Source organism: Vicugna pacos, chromosome 17 (genome assembly GCF_048564905.1).
Source record: "Vicugna pacos chromosome 17, VicPac4, whole genome shotgun sequence".
Taxonomy (NCBI): domain Eukaryota; kingdom Metazoa; phylum Chordata; class Mammalia; order Artiodactyla; family Camelidae; genus Vicugna; species Vicugna pacos.
This window is the reverse complement of record NC_133003.1, coordinates 20,006,351-20,029,213: the sequence shown is the minus strand read 5'-3', so window position 1 is coordinate 20,029,213 and position 22,863 is coordinate 20,006,351. Positions and strand designations below refer to the sequence as shown.

Sequence of the window (22,863 nt, the reverse complement as noted above, 5' to 3'; positions counted from 1 at the left end):
CCCTGTATTTACTACTTGGGATAACACCAACTTGCATCCTGTGTTCATTATACCCTGGCCTGCCTTTTTAAAATACAGTTTTATGTTATCTAATACATATTTCTTTAAAATATATTAGTTTCAACTTCATGAAAAAGCTACTATTTTGCTCTTAATTTGAGGGTACTTTTTTTTTACTTGGTACTATATTACTAAGATTTATTCATCGTAGTTCATTCATTTTTGCTGTATATTTTGTTATAAAGCTTTTTCTATTCTGTATATTGCTATTTCTTATTTTGATGTATGTGTGCAAAAGTTTCTCTTGGGTATTTGAGTAGAATTGCTGAGTTGTCAGGTATGTGCAATTTCAGTTTTGTATGATAATTGAGTTTTAGTTTCCATCCTTCTTCCTTTCTAGACACTTCATGGGATTCTTTTTCAAATCTGCCTGATAATATTTTATTGTCCTGTTCCTTATGCATATTTTTGATAGCCTCTTGTTAAACATATTGAACATCTCTAATATTTTGGGTTGGATAATTCCAGGATCAGCAGTCTTTGAAGGTCTTTTTCACTCACTTATGTGTGTATATAATTTTATCATTATGTAAAATACATTATTTTTATTTTTTCAGTTTTATCGAGATGTAATTGATATACAGCACTGTGTAAGTTTAAAGTATACAGCATAATGATTTGACTTAACATTGTGAAATCGTCAAAAAGTTTAGTGAACATCTATCATTTCATATAGGTACAAAATTATAGAAACAGGAAAAATATTTTTCCTTGTGATGAGAACTCAGGATTTACTCTCTTAACAACTTTTATATATAAAATACAGCAGTGTTCATTGTATTTATCATGTACTTTATATTTGTAGTAATTATCTTATCTTCTATGCGTTTGTTTGCTTTTGAAGTGTAACTGACCTACAACACTGTGTTAGTTCGTGTTACACAGCATACAGTGATCCAGTATTTCTATACATTCCAAAATGATCACCACAGTAAGTCTAGTTATGATATATCACCTTACAACGATATTATATAAGTTTTGACTGTATTCCCCACACTGTACGTTTCATACCCTATGATTCATTTATTTTGCAACTGGAAGTTTGTACCTCTTAATCTCCCTCACCTGTTTTTTTCTCACATACCACACCCCAACCCCTCTGGCAGCCACTTGTTCCCTGTATCTATAACTCTGTTTCTGTTTTGTTTGTTCATTTATTTTGTTTTTTGATTCCGCATACAAAATAAATCATACAGTATTTGTCTTTCTCTGTCTTACTTATTTCACTTAGCATAATATCCTCTAGGTCCATCCATGTTGCAAATAGGACTAATTTTATTTTCTAATGAACTTAAAAACCTTATCTATGGGAATTCATTGAGGCCTGGATTTAAGGTGCTGTCTTCTATAGACTATTTGCGTTTGTTTCTGCCAGGCAGGAAAGAGTACTACCACCTACTAACACTTTAAAGAAAATTTCAGCTTAGAGAATTTTAGACCATGTATTTTTTTGTTCTTTGGATAAATGTTGTACCCTTATTTGTGTAGCTGTTATTTCTTTGCAATGAAACATCTTGAAATTAGTTGTCATTTCTTATTTTTGCCAAGAGCACTTTCTCAGAAGTTTGATTCAGTTTATAGAACTTTACAAAAGAATCTTTTAAGTCCTCTGTTTTCTTCTTGTGAATGTTAGAGCTGATGATTTCTTGGGGACCTACTGGGGATATGTGTCAAAACTATCACAGGGTATTAGGCTTAGCAGTAAGATATTATACTTGGTATCGCACAAAGGAGAATATGTGAATATAACGCCCTGTACTTCAATGTGTACATGCGTATCTTTCACTTAACTAACCTTTGTTGATATTTATTATAAATATGTGTGGTCAGACATCCATCATTCTGTAGCTTTTATTAGTATATTTTGGCTTTTGTTTTACTTTCAGGATTTGTAGTTACAGAATTACAGAACTTAACTATAAAGGACAATCTGTTTCGGATACTACACATATCTTTAATTTGAAGTTCTAAAATGTGAGAATAAGAGTGAAGTTGTTATATTCATGTGAGTGTCTTATTTCCTTGGTGTTCTCTCCTGTCTGCAAAACTCCTTAGGTAATTTTGAGTATGATTTTTGGCCAGTGCCAAATTGGAGTTGGTGTGATTAGTGATTTAGTATTGAGTGACATAACATTTATTAGTGCTTTGACTATGTCTATGATATAGGGAAAAACTTTTTGTGGTGCTCTTATTATTTTCTTTCTAGATATGATACACCAACTTCTAAAAAGAAAGTACGAATTAAAGACCGCAATAAGCTTTCTACAGAGGAGCGTCGAAAGTTGTTTGAGCAAGAGGTAGCTCAGCGGGAGGCTCAGAAACAACAGCAGCAGATGCAGAACCTGGGAATGACATCTCCACTGCCCTATGACTCTCTTGGCTACAATGCCCCTCATCACCCCTTTGCTGGCTACCCACCAGGTTATCCCATGCAGGCCTATGTGGATCCCAGCAATCCTAATGCTGGAAAGGTGCTTCTCCCCACACCCAGCATGGATCCTGTGTGTTCTCCTGCTCCTTATGATCATTCTCAGCCATTGGTGGGACATTCTACAGAACCCCTTGCTGCCCCTCCACCTGTGCCAGTGGTGCCACATGTGGCAGCCCCCGTGGAAGTTTCCAGTTCACAGTATGTGGCCCAAAGTGATGGTGTGGTACACCAAGACTCCAGTGTCACCGTCTTGCCAGTGCCAGCCCCAGGCCCAGTCCAGGGACAGAATTATGGTGTTTGGGATTCAAACCAACAGTCTGTCAGTGTACAGCAACAGTACTCTCCTGCACAGTCTCAAGCAACCATATACTATCAAGGACAGACTTGTCCAACTGTCTATGGTGTGACATCACCCTATTCACAGACAACTCCACCAATTGTACAGGTAACTGATTTTGGAAATTCTCTTGTCTGTTTATGGGATGTTAAACCTAATGCAAGGGGGAAGTCCTGCCATTGATCATTTCTACATATTGATTAATTTTATATATACTAGTTATCTATTGTGTCACAAATTTATATATCAGTGATTATTATTTCATAGTTTCCGTGGGTCAGGAATTCAGAAGCAGTTTGGCTGGGTGGTTCTGGCTCAGAGTCTTTTATGAAATTATAGTCAAGCTGTTACTGTGGTTTGTAGTTATCTGAAGGCTAGGCAGAGAATGGAAGATTAACTTTCATGTTCGCTCACATAGTGGTTAACTGGCCTCGATTCCTTGTTCCTTACCACTCAGTAGGGCTGCCTACAACATGCCAGCTGGCTTCTCCCAAAACCAGTGATTAGGGAAAGAGAGAATAACTTGTGGAAGTGTTTTTAGTTTCATCTATTTATTTATTTTTAGAGGAGGTACTGGGGATTGAACCCAGGACCTTGTGCATGCTAGGCATGCACTCTATCACTTGAGCCATATCCTCCTCCATGGTAGTGTTTTTTTGTGGTTTTTTAATCAAGTTTCTTTTCTTTTTTTCTTTAATAAAACCAACACATTAAGCTTAAAAAAAAAAAAGAAGAAGAAGAATATATAAGACATCATCCTTACCACATTCCTATGTGTCTCCCATCATTCGACATCATTCCTTAAAGGTGAATTATTGTGGATGGCACAGATGCCCAGAGATGTTTCCTGTACATATTACTTAGTATTGAAGTAACAGAATATAATTTTTACTTTTGTTAGTATTTTTGTGATGAAGCTGTATCAAAATTTTATTCAAAAGGCCCTGACAAACTGTCCTGCTTTTTCCCCCCTCTTTTAAAGTGTCTTGCTTTAATTCTGAAAACCTTAACTGTATTAACTGCTTTCATTTTTTATGACCTCTTTAACCACGTCTGTGTATTTTATGTGTTTGCAGTCTCGAAGACTTAGAAGTTTTATATTTTTCAGTGTAACATGATTCTTAACCATTTTTCTAAATCACTCTGTGTGTGTGTGTGTATGTGTGTGTACATACATACACATATACATTTGTTACAGTGCTAAATAAGGTTAGTAAGAAAATAGGCATTATTGGTCACTGGGTATCAATTTTCTTAGTGTTTTTTGTTGTTGGTTTTGTTGTTTTTGTTTGGTATGCTTAATTCTGCCTCCTACAGAATTAGACTCTGTAGTAGAGAGCTCACAGGTCATATGATTGTTCTTCTGAAATAGAATCCATTTTTTCCATCCCAGTGAGCAGATTTCTCTAGGGTTTGATCATCGCCTTAAGACTCATTACAGTTTTACTTCCAGTTTTCAGTCTGTTCCTACCAAGGACTCATTTATTGACTCCCTTATCTGCTTTTTTTTGTGCTGAAGTAGTTGATAAATGGAGGATGGTTCACACTATCCTTCCCTTCATTATGAGATTACTTGATCAGAGATGTTGGACTCTGGGTAATGAGAATCGTGGAGCTTGTTGTTAGTGTGTGTATTCTGAGTCCTAGTCCATCATTTACTGTGTATCCTGGAGGCAGGCACTTAGATTCTTCAGTTTTAGTTTTCTCATCTATAAAATGAGCAGAATGACTCAGAGTTGTTGAGGTTTGTATGAGATAATGGATATCAACAATGATAAGTTTAAACACTATATACCTTGAAGGTTTAGTTATAGTTGTTACTCATACAGTTACCTTAATACTGAGAGTATTGACATTATTGGGCTGTGAATTACAGCTGGTCAAGGTCATCTGTCTGGTGTCTGGCCCATGTAACTAATCTCCTGGAGTCAACCTTGAGGACTGTGTTGTTCAAATCTTGTATTAACCATACAGCATGGGCTGAGTTTGCAAGTTATGATAACCTTGACAGTGAAATAGTATGTGATATGGTATAATATAAATTTGTGTGTGTGTGTACACATGCAGTAAGTATCTTTGACATTGGAGCATATGTGTTATCAGAAGGTGACTTTCATTTTTTGCCACTACTGCTTATTAAACATAAAAGCTCAATGAGGCCATATGATTTATGGTGGTCTTGTGATTTTTAATGCATGACCTATTCTTAAGAAGTTATACTAAATTAAATCTCAAAAAAATGATTTTTTAGACTATAGACTTAGACTATAATTTTTCACATGAGTAAAATTGACTCAGATATAAAGTAATAGCTATTTTTTTCCTTTTAGAAGTGGGAGCAGAACAATTTCGTTTTCTCCTCTATAACAAATTGGACGTTCTCAGGTTTCTCTTATAATTTTCATTAGAAGTCATATTTTAAAAATACTTCTAGGGGGTGTGGGTATAGCTCAGTGGTAGAGCGCATGCTTAATTAGCATGCACAAGGTCCTGAGTTCAATCCCTAGTACCTTCATTTAAAAAATATATGTATATTTCTAGACTGGATTTATGTTTAAGAAATTAGCATTTGTGTCATTTCAAGTTCCTTGAAGGGTAGAGCCAATCTCCAACAGATTTTCCTCCAGCAAATGGATAGATTTGATAAGCCCCTACTATTTGGATATATCTCACAAATGTGTACATCTTTCGTATTATTTCAGTGGGACTGCAAACCAGTTTCCCCTTTTCATAGTTATTGATTTTGGCTTTGGCATGTGATTGTCAGCTGGTTTGGGTAGGTACTATAGAACCCTGAAAAATGTTCGTTTTCCTTTTGCTTTTTGACAGTTTGAGTTTCAAAATCTCTGTCTCCAAATGAGTATTATAATCTCTGGTGTTTTGGGGGGTTTTGTTTTGTTTTGCTGGCAGTGATATGGTTCAGATGTTTTCAGCATTTTCTTTGGGAATTATTTTCAATGTGTGTTATATTCCTTCCTGGTAATAAATTGTTATCCTTTAAATGTATCTTTGCATTTTAGAAACAGGTAAAAATTTGTCTGAAGCCTTATCTGTTAAATACAGGGAAAGATCAAGCTAGATAATGCCATTTCAGTTTATTCACAGCCAACATTTGTAGCCAGAATTTTCATGCTAAAGAAACCACAGCTTTACTTCACATTAATCAGATCCTTTAAAGTGTCTCTATGATGAGCTTTACTTAACTGTCTGATCTTGTCAGATAAATTCTCCATGAATTAGTTTCACTGAGGGTCAAAGGAATTTTAACCTCCAAAATACTAGCATTTTTCTATTGTAGATTTGGATGTTTAACCTCCTGATCACTCTGAAGATAATATGTTTCATACATGACAGTTATTCTCACAATTGATATTTTGATCTAGCTTTTCAAATTTTTTTTGCAAAATCAGTATATTAAATGTTTATTATTCAAAATGTGTGATATAAGTATCAAGCCCTCCCTTCTCCAAATGAGTTGTGATGACAGTTTAGGCGTACCTCATTTTATTGTGTTTTTCACAAACTGACATTTTGTGGCAACCGTGTGTTAAGTAAGTCTGTTGGCGCCATTTTTCCAACAGCATTTGCTTACTTCATGTCTCTGTCACAAATTGATCATTTTTGCACTATTTCAAACTTTTTCATTATTATTACATTTGTTATGGTGAGCTGTGATCAGTAATCTTCCATGTTACTATTGTAATCGTTTTGTGGTACCATGAAGTGAGAACATATATAAGCTAGTGAGCTTAATTGATAAATGTTGTGTGTGCCCTGCCTGTTCCACTGAGTGGCCATTCTCCCATCTCTCTCCCTCTCGGGACCTGCTATTCCCTGAGACAAAACATATTAAAATTAGGCTAATTAATAACCCAACAGTGACCTCTAAATGTTCAAGTGAAAGGAAGAATCATACATCTCTTTAAATCAAAACTTTGAAATGATAAAGCTTAATGAGGAAGGCACGTTGAAAGGCAAGACAGGCCAAAAGCTAGGCCTCTGGCACCAGTTAGCCAAATTTTGAATGCAAAGGAAAAATTCCTGAAGGAAATTGAAAGTGCTGCTACAGTGAACACACTAATGATAAGAAAGCAAAATAGCCTTATTGCTGATATGGAGAAAGTTATAGTGGTCTGGATAGAAGATCATACCAGCGACAACATTGCTGTAAGCCAGAGCCTAATCCAGAGCCAGGCTCTAACCCTCTTCAATTCTATAAATACTGAGAGAGGTGTGGAAGCTGCAGAGTAAAATTTGAGGTTTAGCATGAGGTTGAAGGAAAGAAACTATTTCCATAACAAAGTACAAGATGAAGCAGCAAGCGCTGATGTAGAAGCTGCAGCAAGTTATCCAGGTCTAGTTGATTCCAACTCTAATGGATGACTTTGAGGGATTCAAGGCTTCTGTGGAAGAAATAACTGCAGGTATGGTAGAAATAGCAAATGAATTAAAATTAGAAGTGGGGCCTGAAGATGTGACTGAATAGCTGCAATCTCAAGGGAAATTTGGACAGATGAGGAGTTGGTTCTTACTGAAGAGCAAGAAATAAAGTGGTTTCTGAGATGGAATCTATTCCTGGTAAAGATGCTGTGAAGATTGTTGAAATGACATCAAAGGATTTAGAATATTACATACATTTAGTTGATAAAGCAGAGACAGTTTTGAGAGGATTGACTCCAATTTTGAAAGCAGTTCCATTGTAGATAAAGTGGTATCAAACAGCATTGAATGGTACAAAGAAATAGTCTATGAAAGCAAGAGTAATGTCTTGCTTTGTCTGTGGCTGACTTCATTGTTGGCTTATTTTAAGAAATTGCCATAACCACCCCAATCAGTCAGCAGCCATCAGTATTGAGGCAGGACCCTCGACCAGCAAAAAGATCACGACTTTCTAAAGGTTCAGATGATGGTTAACATTTTTTAACAACAAAGTGTTTTTTAATTAAGGTATGTGCATTGTTTTATTAGACCTAATGCTATTGCACACTTAATAGACTACCATATAGTGTAAACATAACTTTTATATGCACTGGGGAACAAAATATTCATGTAACTCAGTTTTTACTGTAATATTTGCTTTAATACAGTGTTCTGAAACTGAACTCACAGTATCTTCAAGGTCTGCCTGTAGTAGGGAAATGAGGTCAAAGCTTGGGGAGGAACATTGTCAGGGCTTCGTGAGAATTTTGGCTGTTAGTCTTGAGTAATGTGGAAATCCACTGAAACAGAGCAGGGTAGCAGGATCTGATGTATTTTAAGAGGCTCACTCTGGTTGTTCTGGGTGAAGAGATTGGGGGAGTCAAGGGCAAAAGTAGGGAAACCAGTTGAAAGAATGTTGAATCATCTAAGCAAGAGAATATGGCCATTTATACTAGCACAGTAGAAGTAGAGATGTGAGGAATGATCAGGTTTTATTTTTATACAGACATTTATACACTCATACATATAGATGCACATACCCACACATATAAACAATGCAGAGCCAACAGAATTTGCCACTGGATTAGACTAGGAGAGGGGGTCAGAAAAAAATTAAATTGAGATTCATAGTAGTATTTGATGCTCAGCTTAGTGGGTTGGGAATATTCCAATTTACCCATTTGTCTTCTTCACCCTCCCAGAAACTGTTTCTATTAAGAATCAGGATTACCAGCACATATGTAATAACTTCCTACATGCTCAGTAATTTGCCTCTTGTATTCACTTTTCAGGATTCTTTCTTATGCATGTCAGGGCCCTTGGAAACTTACTTTCTAGATAAATTGGTGATCATAGAATAGAACCCAGTTAAATATATTTTGTTTTATGGCTTATTTTTTTTTATCAAAGTTGAAGTAGAACTTCAAGAATTATTTGTATTTCACCTTTTAGAGTATGCTTTCTAATTTTTTATACATTATTTGGTCATCTTTGTTGCTAATTCTCCTTTGGTACTGACTTCTGGTTCGATATTATGTGGGTATACATCAGTGTTAAAAAGTGGTTTTGGGAAAAAAAAATTCAGGCTTTGGAACCAGAGTTAGGTGAGGAGATAATATTGTTTCTGTAAAATCTTTTGATGTTGCACAGATTTCCCATCTTGTATCCACATACCTAGAGACAAAAGCATTTCTAATGGATACATTTTTCTCTGAGGCTTTGTGATACTATTCTGAATTCTCCTTTGACAGTTAGTACTGACTTGGTTTATGACCTGTGTAGACTAAGCTGTTTCAGAATACTGAATCAAGTATTGTATTTTTCCTCTTCTGTGTATCTTCCCAGTAATTACTCATCCAGAAATCTCCTGGATAACTGCATTTACCTATTCAGACTCCTTGGATCTTTACTGGTATTATTTGGAATTATTTTATTTTGGATTTCGAGTGCTTATCAATCAATGCTTCTCATGAATTATTTTACCTGATAGAATCTCAGTTTATAGGGCCAAAATTTGTCCTTAAATACAGGATACATATCTATTCAGCTCCTTGGTAGTCATCACCTCTTAACACAACAAAGTTGTTTTCAGGGATTTTTGTAACTTCTTAAAGCAGTTTTTCTATTGATGAGAAATAATTCCAGAGTAGGTTTAAGTTTTGGCTAGCTGTGGTACTTACTATGTAACTCCAGAAAGAAACACCCACCTTGATGACGGTTAGGACTAAATGAGTTAATATATGTGAAAAGGCTTTTTGCTTGATAAGGCACTGTGTAAATCATTATGTGGTAAGGATTTTAGATATACTGAATTCTGCTGTCTTATAAAGACTACATAAAGCTAAAAAAAAGAAAAAGAAAAATTGATCTTACTTCCTTTACTGTGTATCACTCACTCCCTTTGATCTTTTCCAGTCAGAACAACCTGTTAGTATATTAGGAGTTGTTAGTTGAAAGGCTTTCTGTAATGAGCTGCATAGAGCTGTTTCTTGAATATTCTAGGAGCAGAGCACTTCAGTTGTTACTCAAGTCTCATTGAAAGCTAAACAGTTGGACAAGTTTCATGAGCACTCCTCCAAGAATTTTTTTTCTATTTTTTTATGATAAAGTAAAATCAAAGTAAGTAAGTAACTAGAGGAATTATTTAAAAAAAGAAAAACTTCAGTGTTTGAAACAAAAGATTGTTTTACACATTTGTATCAAAATTTTCACACTTAAAGTAAAAAGAGAAAATTAATGGATGCATCTTCCAGTAAGATTTATGCCAACTTGAAAGTCAAATACTGCTTTATTAGAGCTAGAAAAGTATGAATTATGAATTTCTTTATTTTATCTTTTAGAATTATGCTCAGCCAAGTCTTCAGTACATCCAGGGACAACAGATTTTCACAGCTCACCCACAAGGAGTGGTGGTACAGCCAGCTGCAGCGGTGACTACAATAGTTGCACCAGGACAGCCTCAGCCCTTACAGCCAGTAAGAAATATTTCAGTTGATAAAACTCTTACTGGCTATCTACCTGATCTTGAAGATTTACGTTTGGTTTGGTTTTTGGCTTAAAAAAATTTTTTTTACTCTTTAATTTTTGTGGTCACCAATTTCATTCAAGTGTCTGTGTACCCTGAGGATGCTACTTAACAATTTTCTCAATTAAAAAAAATTTTGTTTGGCGTTTACCTCTATGTTAATTTATATATACTTTGCTCTAGGATCCTTTTTATTTATAATTTAAACTGACGGATCGTATATCATGCTTTGCTATGAATTTCTGAATAATTTTCTAGACTGGCTGTCGTTATTTGTGGAGAACTAGAGTATGATGCTGTACTAGATACCATGGACTAGGGGTATAGCATTGAATGATGTGCTTCACTGTACATGCTATATATGTACAGTGAAGCTTTTGGAGAGAAGCTTTTGGCATTCTACAACATACATGGAAGGATATGATGAAATCTTGGTAAAGTGTTGTTTTTGGATGAAATGGGAAATAGGAACTGGTACTAGAAGCTGTTGAGAAATTAAGAGAACGTGACCAGATTAGCAGTTTAGAACACTGACAGTTCCAGAGAAAGCTCTTGTGGCAATCTGGTGAGTGATGGTGGCCTTAGACAAGTAAGGCATTTAGTGGAGATGGAGTAAAAATAAAAAGGCTGTATGTGAAACAGTCAGGGAGTAAAATAGTGTGCACTTAGAATAGATATTTGAAAGCTTTCTATGAATTGGACCCTTCTAGGTATTTTGAATACAAACAGAAGATTCCATTCCTGTCCTTAAAAGCTGACAATCCAGTAAGAGAGTTGAGGACACACTGAATTATACTAAAAGTAGCCAGAATTGAGTGTCATGAAAGATGCAGATAGAGTTGAGGAGGGGAAAAAAATCATTCCCAAGTGGGGGAAGGATTAGTAATTCAGTAGATACTGAATGATTTGGAATATTCTTAAGTGACACAAAAGCTTAGGGAACAGAGATCACTTTAAAGGCTGGATAGAGGACTACAGGAAGGGAGGAAGTGGAACTTAAGCAGGTTCTAAAAAAAAGCAGCTATGTGAAGTAGGGATTGGGGTTATTCACAAAGCAGTGATGCTGGAAGACTGGTGTTTGCTTAAAAGTGGCTATGTGTTATCTGAGCCTGGGATCTCAGGTTCCTCTTAACTGTTCGAGTAAATTTGGAAAATTTTTTCTTTATTAATTGGCTTACATAGAACAAACAATTAAGAGTATATATCCTTATGGTGATTATATTACCAGTTTACTAGAGCTGCTTTAACAAAATACCACAGACTAGGTGGCTTAAACAACAGAAATTTATTTTCTCATAGTTCTGGAGGCTAAGTCTAAGATCAAGGCATTAATTACCTGTTTAAAGGTCTTGTCTCCAAGTACAGTCACTTTGGGGGTTAGGGCATCAACATTAGGAATTTTGGGGAAACATAATTCAATCTGTAGCAATGATTATAAGGTTTTTGTTTTTCAAAATGTGGCATTCAATTTTTTTAAACTGTTTAAGAAATTATTTTCCAGTGTATTTAAACTAATAAATCGTGTTCATCCATTTCTGTATTTTTTAAATATAAATATGAGGTTCCAAGCATATATAAAAGTACAGAAAAAATACAATGGATAAATGTTAACATTCTGTCATATTTGTTTATATCTAAAGCCATTCAGCTAATCAGTATCCTGAAGTTATATGCCATTTGGCATTGGTTTTTTTAAGGCTGAAAAATACTACTTTAGATAATGAGCTGCTGAATATTTTAAAATGTGAATTGTTGGATGGTGAACTTGTAGCCTACTGTCAATTTTCTGATAGATCCCTAAAGCTCATCATACACGCTGTCTCTGACCATTTCCCAGGTTATACAAAGGTACAGTTTATCTTTAAAAAAAAAAAAGTTGATATATGTTTTTACATATTGCTTAAGTAGGCTGTTTTTATCCTTTTCAGCCAAATTAAAAGAGATGTCACTGATCAAGAATTTGTGTGTGTGTGTGTGTATCTTTCTTTTTAGCCTGAAATGGTTGTGACAAATAATCTCCTGGATCTACCACCACCATCTCCTCCCAAACCAAAAACCATTGTCTTACCTCCCAACTGGAAGACAGCCCGAGACCCAGAAGGGAAGATTTACTACTACCATGTGATCACAAGGTAGGAAGGGCTATGTGGGCATCCCCAAGTCAGCTTTCAGTTGGTCGAAGAAGCTGCCACCATAAGGAGAGTTTTATGGTCATAGACTTGTTTTTACTAGTTGTTCACTGAGCTCGAGGGCTGCTGGATTTCCAGAATCACATTTTAAATGTTATGTCATACCTTAGACTTTGATCTTTTTTGAATATGTTTAGGTGTGCCTTTAATTTGCAAGACTGTTTTGGAGAAAACTAAGGTGTTTTTGAAGAATGGCAATGACTTCATCTAATGTTGTAGATATCAGGGGTCGTGGGCAAACCTTTTCTGCAAAAGGCCAGATAATAAATATATTAGGCTTTACTTGTCAAATAGTTCTTGTCACAACTATTCAATTCTGCTATTGCTATGTAAGCTGCCATACATAAATGAATAGGCATGTCTACGTTCCAGTGAAACTTCGTTTACAAAAATAGTCAGTGGATCAGATCTGGTTCATGAGCCATAGTTTGATGACTCCTGCTATATATTAAAAACCTGATATAGCTTTTTCTTAGAATTTTTTCAAAAATATCTTTTAGGCAGATAGCTTTATGTGACTATGTGTGCTTTCTGTGTATGTGTATTGGGGTGCATGTTTTGTCATCTACTTTATGTACCAATCTATTTATAGAACTTTATCAGTTAATATAAAAGTACATTATTTTTAATGCTTATTTGTTACAGGGGTCATGCCTATGGGCCACTTGTTTTTGTAAGTAAAATATTTTGGGAACACAACCACCACCATTTATTTAGGAATTCTTTATTGCTGCTTTTATAATCCAATGACAGAGTAGGCTAGTTGTGGAAGAGACCATTTGGCCCAAAATGTCAAATATATTTACTCTCTGATCCTTTGTAGAATAAGTTTGCCCAACCCCTGCTCTCTTGTATGGTTATACCAAATTTTATTTAAGCCCACCCTGATTGGTGGATTTTCAGTATTTTAAATATAACTCTAAACCTAGTCATCCTTACAGACACTAATACTAATCTTACTACCTTCTTTAGGTAGATTCCTAGAAATGGAATATTTAGTCAAAAGAGACACATTTTAAATTGATAATTATTATCAGCTTACCATTTTTTAAAAAATTATGCCAATTTAGACCTCTCAAAAAGGTATACAAAAGTGCCTTTGTCTTCACATAGGCTTTTTAACTCTTTTAAGACTAGTAGGTGAGAAGTCTTATTTTCATTTTCAGTCCTTTTATTGTTGAGATGGAATGTCTTCATTAGATTGTTGGCCATTTGTGTCTTTTGTGAATTGCTTGTTTGGGGCATCTACCCATTTTCTGTCAGCACTGTTAGATCTCTTTATCAAGAGTATTGCAGATGTTTTTGTTTGTAATGTCTTGTGACTTAAAGAAATTAAAATTGTCATGCAGTCAGATGTTTTCCCTTTATGTATTCTACTTAGAAATGTCTTCCTTATTTCAGTAAAAATACCTTCATGAACAAGACCTTGTTATGATGGCTAAAAACGTAGTGATTTTTAAAAAGCAATGTCTGCAAATTTTACCAGAATTTTGTTTTTTCAGTACCATAGCAAGCTTTCTAATCACTTTTCCAAGAATAAATAAGATTGTATTTCTCATTTATGTGTGTGCTTTTTCCTTTTTTGTAGGTTTTGCTTAGCCAGCACCTAAGAGCTTAATACGTCCCTCTCTGTTCACTTCTCATAATAAAACCCACAGCTGCTTGTGGTTCTTTGATTACAGTAGAAATCTTGAGCCCATTTTTTAGTTAGTTCCATCAGTCAGAGATAAGCCTGTTTTCATAAACATCTGCAAAACTGACTTGCATCAGATGCCTTTAATGTTGCCGCCTGAAGATTGCTGTGGGAGGAAAGCAGAAGAGTGTAATGGCAAGGTTGACCTATCAGATATGTTGCTAGTTTCTTGGAGGCTTTGACATTTTAAATGATAGAGCATTCCCTGTGACAGCTGACTTCCAACTCCCGAGTATGAATTTCCTTACTTCCACTTGTTACTTCACAGATCTAGCTTTAAAAAAAAAAATTATTGAACACTTTTTTGTAGTCAGTTGAGAATATTTTTAGCAGAGGGCACAAGTTTTTAACTTGTGTCTCTTTTCCATGCTGTCAGTCGTCAAACCAGAGGGGCACAACTACAAACAAGAAGGCTCCTAAAACAAGAAACAGTTTTCTCATATGATCAAGGATTGTGAGGAGTGTGGTTTGTTATTTTATTTTATTTTGCTCCAAGTATATGCTAGGTTACAACCATGATCGATCTCTTCACCTGCAGAGGGGTGGCATAGGCTGGTACCTACTCCATGGACTTTTTTTAGGCTTTGCTGAATCCTGTTTCAGGACAGTAAGAGCCAGGTGAGAGACCAGGATGTTTAGTTTTACTGTTTTCTTTGACACCCAGCAGATGTTGCCACAACATTGGTTACAGAAATACAGTGGGCTAAACAGTTATATCTCTGGGATAGAATCATTGCTGCTGGAAAGATAACCAAAAATGTCTATGTCTTTTGTCTTGTTCTGTGTCTCACTTCATGTTGTATTTTATGTGTATATGAGCAGAAATACCTATGCCAGCGTTCTGTTTTCTGGCCATAACAGCACGGTTGTTCTTACCTTTTTCTAGGCAGACTCAGTGGGATCCTCCTACTTGGGAAAGCCCAGGAGATGATGCCAGCCTTGAGCATGAAGCTGAAATGGACCTGGGAACCCCAACATATGATGAAAATCCCATGAAGGTGAGTGTGACTTAAACAGATATGTTTCCTGATCATTTGGGGAGTCTATATCCTGTCATTTTGTATGGCCAGTAGCCAGATGGCCTTGGAATTTTATTTTATTTATTATTCTGGAGAATTTAGGCATGTAACAAGTGCTTAGGGGTGGTAGGACATCCAAACTATACAGAACAAAAAATAAAAGCCCTGAATTTCTATTCAGTTGGTCCCCTTTCATCATACTTTCCTCTTTGGAGATAAACACTGTTCACCTTTTAGTGCAGGAGTTCTCAACCAGGAGCAATTTGGCTCCTCAGGAGATATCTGATGATATATATAGAGATTTTTTTGTTTTTACAACTGAGAGAATGCTACTGGCTTCTCATAGGTAGAGGCCAGGGAAGCTGCTAAACATTTTACAATGCACAGGCAGCCCCCCAACAACAAAGTGCTGACTCGAAATGTCCATAGTGGCAAAGTTGCAAAACCTTGTTTTGGTGTATATTCTTCCAGACCTTATGGAAAACACATAGAGTTTTTTTGGGTTTTTTGTTTGTTTGTTTGTTTACATTTTAAACACAAATAAAATTGTAGTATTCATATTCCACTGTAACTTCCTTTAATGTATCATAGCTCTTTCCCTGTGGATTACTGTATTCTTAATGCTATGCTTCTTTTTAAATATTTTTAGGCTCTTTAACTGAAGTCTTTCTTATTTCTTAGATAGTGTGGTTTAATGTCCTGCCATTTTGAGATTGATGGTTCTGGAAAGAAGTTAAAACTGGTTACAGTAAAACCTCACCACAGGAGTATAACTGCTCCCTTTTTTTCTTAAAGATTTGAGACCAAGATACTTTACTATGGGAATATTACTTTTGAACAAATAAGGCAAAAGAGAGGGAGTAGTTGGGATTAGGGGGCATGCAAATCAGTGTGCGTCCATGATTGAATTAACAGATTTTTTTTTTAAGCCCTTTCCGCTTGGAGCAGGACCCACTGTCTTCACGCATGAAGTGTCTTGAGTGAAGTCAAAGACAATATATCTGTTTTCTTAGATCTGAATAGTAGTTTTTTTTTATTTTGAAAATAAGAAGAGATACTTAGCTAGTTAAATCAGTGGATAGAGGTAGGAGAGGAAAGGAAGGAACTGGAGTGAAAGAGCATTAAGTGAATGTGTAAGGATTCAAAGTAAGGATTAGAGTTGATTTTTTGTTGTTAATAGATGGCAAAGAAACTGTTGGTTTGGTTGATCAGATTTAAAAGTTGAGAGTAGTTAGGTTTAAAGTCCACAGGTGGACTGTGTAGGGATGTATCTATCCCATTCATGAATTGTAAAATTGAAAGTTCTTACTGCTTGCTTAAGTTGTGAAAGTCTTTGAAACTGAAGGGCCAGACTTGAGACAGGATAAACGGTCAGAATTTTGTGACTATAACTTGACTATGCTTGAGAAATTTCAGAAGAAAAAAAAATAGCTTTCTGTGGCTAAAGAGAAGTGTTTTCTTACACAATCTCTACTTTGGGGAGTAAATCACCAATTAAAAATGATAATTTTTGTTTTCATTGTGTAGTGAAAATAATAAGAGATGAGTCCCAAGATGAAATTCCACTTGGGAGTAATTAAAACAGTGGGATTTCCACAGTGTCTAATGAGAAACTATTCCTTGGTGCCTGTTACAATGTCAGCTTACTATAAGGGACAAATATTTTCAGATTTCTATACCACTCATTAGCACTATTTAAACAGACCACAAAGATTCCTATGTATTTTTAATCCTGTTTTTGAAATCTGGTAATAGGCTTCTGGAAGAACAATATATTTAAAATATATACTATAACTTTCGGTTTAATAGGTGAGCATGTATTATGTTTCCCAAGTTGTGCTTCAGTTGCTTTACTAGGACAAACTAAAGTTTAAAAGTCACATTTTGCACTTAAAGGAGAAAGTTGTTTGACTGAGGGACTTTAACTGTACTGTGTACCTGTTAGAGAACTAGAATTTTCTCAAACCAGTCACATAGTGCAGCCTTTCTCTATCATCTCTTTAAGACTAGCTTCCTGACATTTGTTTCAGTTATCATCAAATTACTTCAGGAATATTAAGCAGCAAACAACAAGGAGTCCATTCAGGGGTCTGCAAAAGCAAATATAATATATCCTAGGATGGGACAGCACTGAACTAAATCCAATGCTTAATTCAAAAATAACTCTGATATATTATATTGATACGCTCTTGTATGTTGGAGGGTTGTTGGTACATTTGTAAAGGAGAGTGAGAAATTATAAATAGGAAACATTCCTCCTACTACTGTTAACTGCCTCAGGGGGATTATAGAGTAAAATTTCTAATGGAGATTCCATGGTGTCAGCTTTCATTCAGTTTTCAGAGAAGAGTGGGGGAAACTTTTCCATTATTATTCTTTGCTATAATAACAAATACATAAGTAAGTTCTTTCTGGAGTTCAAATAATAATAATAATGGGAGCACACAAAGTAATTTAGCTGCCAGTGTGTTTTCTATTGTGAACAAATAGTTAAAGGTAATGATATTTTCTCTCCCAAAACAGAATCATAATCAAACCAAAGCAAGACTTATAACTTTAATTCCTTGAGTGAACTTCTTAAGGTTTGACCTGTCTATGAAATGGTTGTACCATTTCTACCTGAGCAGAAGATAAAAATTAATTTGAGAAAGTTTTACACTTAATACTTAACACTTGATATTATGTAAATGACACCTTTGGTAACCAGTTCAAAACATTCTTGCCATACAATTCAGAAGAAAGGAAAACAAATTATCTTTCTATGGCCATTTGCTTTTGTCTAAACTTTTTCTCCCTTAATTCTTCACTTAAAACACTTTCTTGTATTATTTATGGCACATTTAATATTATACCTTTGTATTTGCAAATGCTTTTAAGGTAAAAAAAATTCCAACTTAAACTAGCATAAACATAAAAAGAGACATACTGGCTTGTATAACTTGGAAGTCAGGAATAGTATTGGCTTTAGATCTGGCTGGATTCTGTGGCTTAATTGATGGGATCAGGATTTTCACAGTCTTTGATTCCACTTCTCTCTATGTAAATCAAGACAAGAGTCAAATCTGGAAATTGTTTTAAGAAGAGCAGCTCAGTGATTGTTGCAGTCCTGTGTAAAGCACTATGCTGTTGGTTAGGGTAAGGGATGATAGTAGTGTGACCTGGGCTCTCACTGCTCAAACAGTAAACCTGGTCACAGGAAGGTACTGAGACTCCTGTGTTAATGGGCCTTGATTTTCAGTCAGTGATTCACATACAGAATTGATGAGATTAGTTTCTCTGTAGCCAGAAGTTGAGTCACCCCTTAGCTCTTACGAAATACGGTTTTGATGATCTTTAAGTATGAATAGTGAGCAAGATTTTGGCATTGTTTTGGTCAGTTAACATAGAAGGTGAAAGAAGGTATTTGTGAAATCCACCCAAGTGCTATGGACCCATGGAAGCTGGGAGAGGGCTGATCAGCACCTTCAACAGAAATCTCTGTGTTGGCAATGATAGTGTGAACTACCTGACTTGAGGAATGTTTTCATTACTTAGTGAAGAGCACTTTCTGCCATTTATGAGAGTTTTCTTACGAGAATTTTCAAAATCTCCTCAGAGGAGAATAAACTATATATGAAACTCTTCACAAGTAAATATTCAAGAAGTTGTTAATAGATAAATTTTAGCTTTGGTTTCTTCCCCTATCAAGAACAAAAGAAAGAAGTCTATTTCGCTTATCATTTTGAAACAGAAATACTTCATAAAATATTTGAATGATCTATTAGGAAAGAAAGATGGCTAACTCACTGATTTCTACAGTGCTTATGTCCATGGCTTACGTCTGTAAATCCTAAAATTCAGAATGAGACTGCAGATAGAGGAATCTTCAAGCACCTATGCAAAGCAATTCGTGCCTTATGGGTGGTTTTGTAACATACCTTTTTACTGTCCATGACTCTAACAGTGTCTGCCTTTCATTTGGGGTACTTATTTGATCTGTTGACATTTAGTAAATGTGTCAATAAAGTTGGGTGCAAGATCTACTCTTTTACTGTTTGTTTTCTAATTTTTCATCTGCCTTTTGTTTTTATTTTCCTGCTTTATTTTGCATTAATTTAGATTTCCCCCCAAATATTCTATTTCATCTTTTCTACTAACTTATTAGCCATATCTTTTTGTTTTACTTGTTTATTTGTTGCTCTGGGGAATGCTTAGCGCATCAAAGTATGGTATGGAAACCTCTGGGGATTCCAAAACCCTTACAAGGGAGCCATGAGGTCAAAATTATTTTTATAATACTAGAACACTATATTCCCTTGTCACTCTCATTTATTCACAAGTATGCCATGGAATTTTCCAGAGGGGTATGTGACATGGTTGAAGGCAGAAGGAAATGAGACTCCAGCTGTCTTCTGTTAAGCCTGACATTAGAGAGATTCCTAAAATGTAAACCTGTGCTACTCTTACTTAATTTCTTTAATTTTGGAAAATAAAGGTTTTTTCCCACAAAAAAAATTATTGATACTATAATAATGGGTTTGTTAATGCTGTTTTAAAATACTTTTTTCAGTTTGAACTTAATATGGTAAATTTTAATATGAACAAAAGCTTATATGAACAAAAGCTCTTTGGAGGTTTTCAGTATTTGAAGAGTGCAAAGTTATACTGAGACCTAAAAGCCTGAGAACCTCTATTTAAGGTTTGCAATATGCGTATTTACTTTATTATAGTCTACCATTGTGTAATATACCACTTCATTTGCAATTGTAAGAACCTGTTTACATTTTGCCCCCCTCCTGTCCGTTGTGCTTTTGTCATACATTTTATTGTTTTCATGTGTTATGAATCCTCGACTACATTATTAATTTTGGCTTTAAACAGTTTATGTGTTAAAGAGATTTTTTTATAACTTGGAGCGTAGTCTTATATTTACCCACATATTTACCATTTCTAGCACTTTTCATTATTTCGTGTAGATTTGAGTTTTCATCTGGAATCATTTCCTTTAATATTTCGAGTGTTTCAGGTCTGATGGTGATGAGTTCTCTCATTTTTGTTTGTCTGAAGAAGGTCCTTATCATAACTTTTTTTTAAAGTAGATTTTATATTTTAGAGCAATTTTGGATTCACATCAGAATTGAGCAGAAAGTACAGTTTCCCATATTCCCCCTGTGGCCACACATGCACATCCTCCTCCGCTGTCAGCAACCTGCCAGAGTGATACACTTATTTGCAGTCAGTGAATCTACATTGATACATCATTATCAAAGTCTGTAGTTTGCTTTAGGGTTCTTGGTGTGGTAAATTTTTGGTGTTTTGACAAATGTATAATGGCATTTATCTACCATTGTAGTATACAGAATAGTTTCACTGCTTTGAAAACTCTTTGTGCTCCCCCTATTCATTCTATCCTCCCTTTTATCTCCCCCATCCCCATCCATGACAACCACTCATCTTTTTACTGTCTCCAGTTTTGCCTTTCACAGAATTTCATATATAGTATGTAGCCTTTTAAGATAGGCTTCATTCACTTAGGCAATATATGGTTAGGGTTCCTCCATGTCTTTTCATGTCTTGATAGCTTGTTTCTTTTTAGCAGTGAATAATATCCCATTGTATAGATGTGTCACATTTTAGTTATCCAGTCACTAATTGATGGACATTTGGGTTGTTTCCATTCTTCGGCTGTTACAATAATGGTATGAACAATTGTGTACAAGTCTTTGGATATACCTTCTCAGTTCCCTTGGTTAGATACCAAGGAGTGGAATTGATAGGTCATATGGCTAATCTACATCTAAATTTTTAAGAAGTGTGAAACTTTTCTAAAGTTGCTGCCCCATTGTACATTTCTGCCAGGAGTGTGTGAAGTTTCTGTGGGAGAATTTTTATACCGACAGATACCTAAGGGAAAGACCTCATAACTGTCACATGCTTCCAGTAAAAAACTACCTGGATATTCATTCACTCTGTATCTTAGCTTCTTAGGCTTTTATCTCTGATTTGTCAGCTTTACCTTTTCTTGTATTTCTAATGAGAAAATATAAATGAAGGCATCTGTTCTATTATTAACCCTTTGACAGTAGATGAAGGAACAAGTGAGTTTTGATCTTCCAGCCAGCTGTGCCTTGATGCACAAGGCAAAGACTTAAAGTATCAGTCTTTAGATTTCTTTCTAGACCATAGTCTCTGTCATTAGGGTCTAGTTTGACTCAGATAGCTAGGGACTTACTTGGATCTAACGTTCCTAACCAGTTTACAACTGTATTCACCTAGCTAGCATATCAGAAGACAGGAGAAGGATACATGTGGAGTATGTGTTTATTCGTGTTTATTCCTTCTGCTCCATTTTTTTTTTTTTATCTTTTGGGTTTTCATTTAGATTTTAATCCCCTTGGAGATACAGGCTGTACCACTGCAAATTTTCACTAATTCACAGGCCTTGCATTAGTTTTTAGAGATAGAAAGAGAAATAAAACTGAGCATTAGTCTTCAGGAAGTTCAGTTTAAGGAAATATACACATCTATAAACCAAGAATACAATGGGATAATTGCTGAAGTAGGAGTGTGTACAAAATGCTATGGGAGCACAGTGATTAATGGTCTGAGAAGATACATCAGTGATATGTCACAGAAAACATGATTTTAACCTAAAGCTAAGGTAGGCAGGAAAGAGGATTCTGAGAAGATAAAGCAGTTTTTGCAAAGGCATAAAGTCAGTACAAGGCAGAGCATCATATAGCGAACAGTAAAAATAATTTGTCATGGTGAGAGTTTGGGTACATACAGGGTAGTGAGCAAGACAAAAATAGGAAAAGTAGGTCAGATTTAAATTGTCTGAGATCTTGGTGTCCTACCAATGTGATTATTGTATGATAAAAGCCAGTGAATGAGCTTTTAAGGCAAGGGGTCAATAAAATGTGTGTCCCTTGAGTGAAACAGACCCATTTGTAAAGGTAGGATTCGTAGAAAGGAGATCAGATTGAAGAGTATTATAATAGTTTAGGCAAAATGAGGAACTCAGAGTGGAGGTGTTGAAGATTCATGCAAAGTTTCCTGAAAGGCATCATTTGGGGCTAAGTGAACAAATTGATATGGAAGAGGCAAGTGTGGTCCACCATCCTCATTTTTAGCTTGGGTAGATAAGGTCCCATTATTCAATCTGAGGAATGAAGGAAAGATCAGGAGGAAGTTTGGGAATACGTTCATTGTGGAATTTGAGCTCCCTGCAGAATCCAGGATAGAATGGCTGGTAGGCAGTTATATCTAGGTTTGAGTCTTCAATAAATAGGTGCTTGTTGGAAACGTAGGGATATATAGTATCAACATAGGGAAGGTATGTAATTTGGAGAGAACTGTGTGGTTCTGGGTGGGTGATATTAAAAGCTTTTGATGAGGAGACTAAGCATCTGTGAGAGCCCTCCTCTCTTTTCCTCCAGTGTTGTTCCCTACCTTTGGTCATCTTGTACTCTCTTCCGTCATCCATCATGTGGTCGATGTAAAGTCATGTCTTCGCTTTGTGAACCACAGGCATAAATCATTACTGACTGCTAGCATGATTGAGAGACAGCAGTTTATTTACTACTGCCTTCTGGCTTTTCATTAACATTTAGTCATAAGGTATAATAGGTGTCCTAACTATACTATGTGAAAACAGTAGTTACAGAGTATAATTTATTGGATTGAGGGAGTTGGAGAGGGTGGAATCAGG

The 22,863-nt window shown here is 35.6% G+C and overlaps 1 protein-coding gene across 4 annotated transcripts in view; it reads left to right on the top strand.

The window, feature by feature from the left end:
* The window catches only part of SETD2 (SET domain containing 2, histone lysine methyltransferase), a 114,286-nt gene that overhangs the window by 84,476 nt on the left and 6,947 nt on the right, over nt 1–22,863 (top strand). For 3 of the 4 annotated variants that reach the window (XM_072941152.1, XM_072941150.1, XM_072941151.1), the window contains 4 exons: nt 2,267–2,936; nt 10,088–10,222; nt 12,265–12,404; nt 15,041–15,152. In XM_072941152.1, the coding sequence (XP_072797253.1) occupies nt 2,267–2,936; nt 10,088–10,222; nt 12,265–12,404; nt 15,041–15,152 (1,057 nt within the window). Of the gene's footprint in view, nt 1–2,266; nt 2,937–10,087; nt 10,223–12,264; nt 12,405–15,040; nt 15,153–22,863 lie in introns of those variants that run through there. The other variant, XM_072941153.1, reaches the window with a different exon arrangement.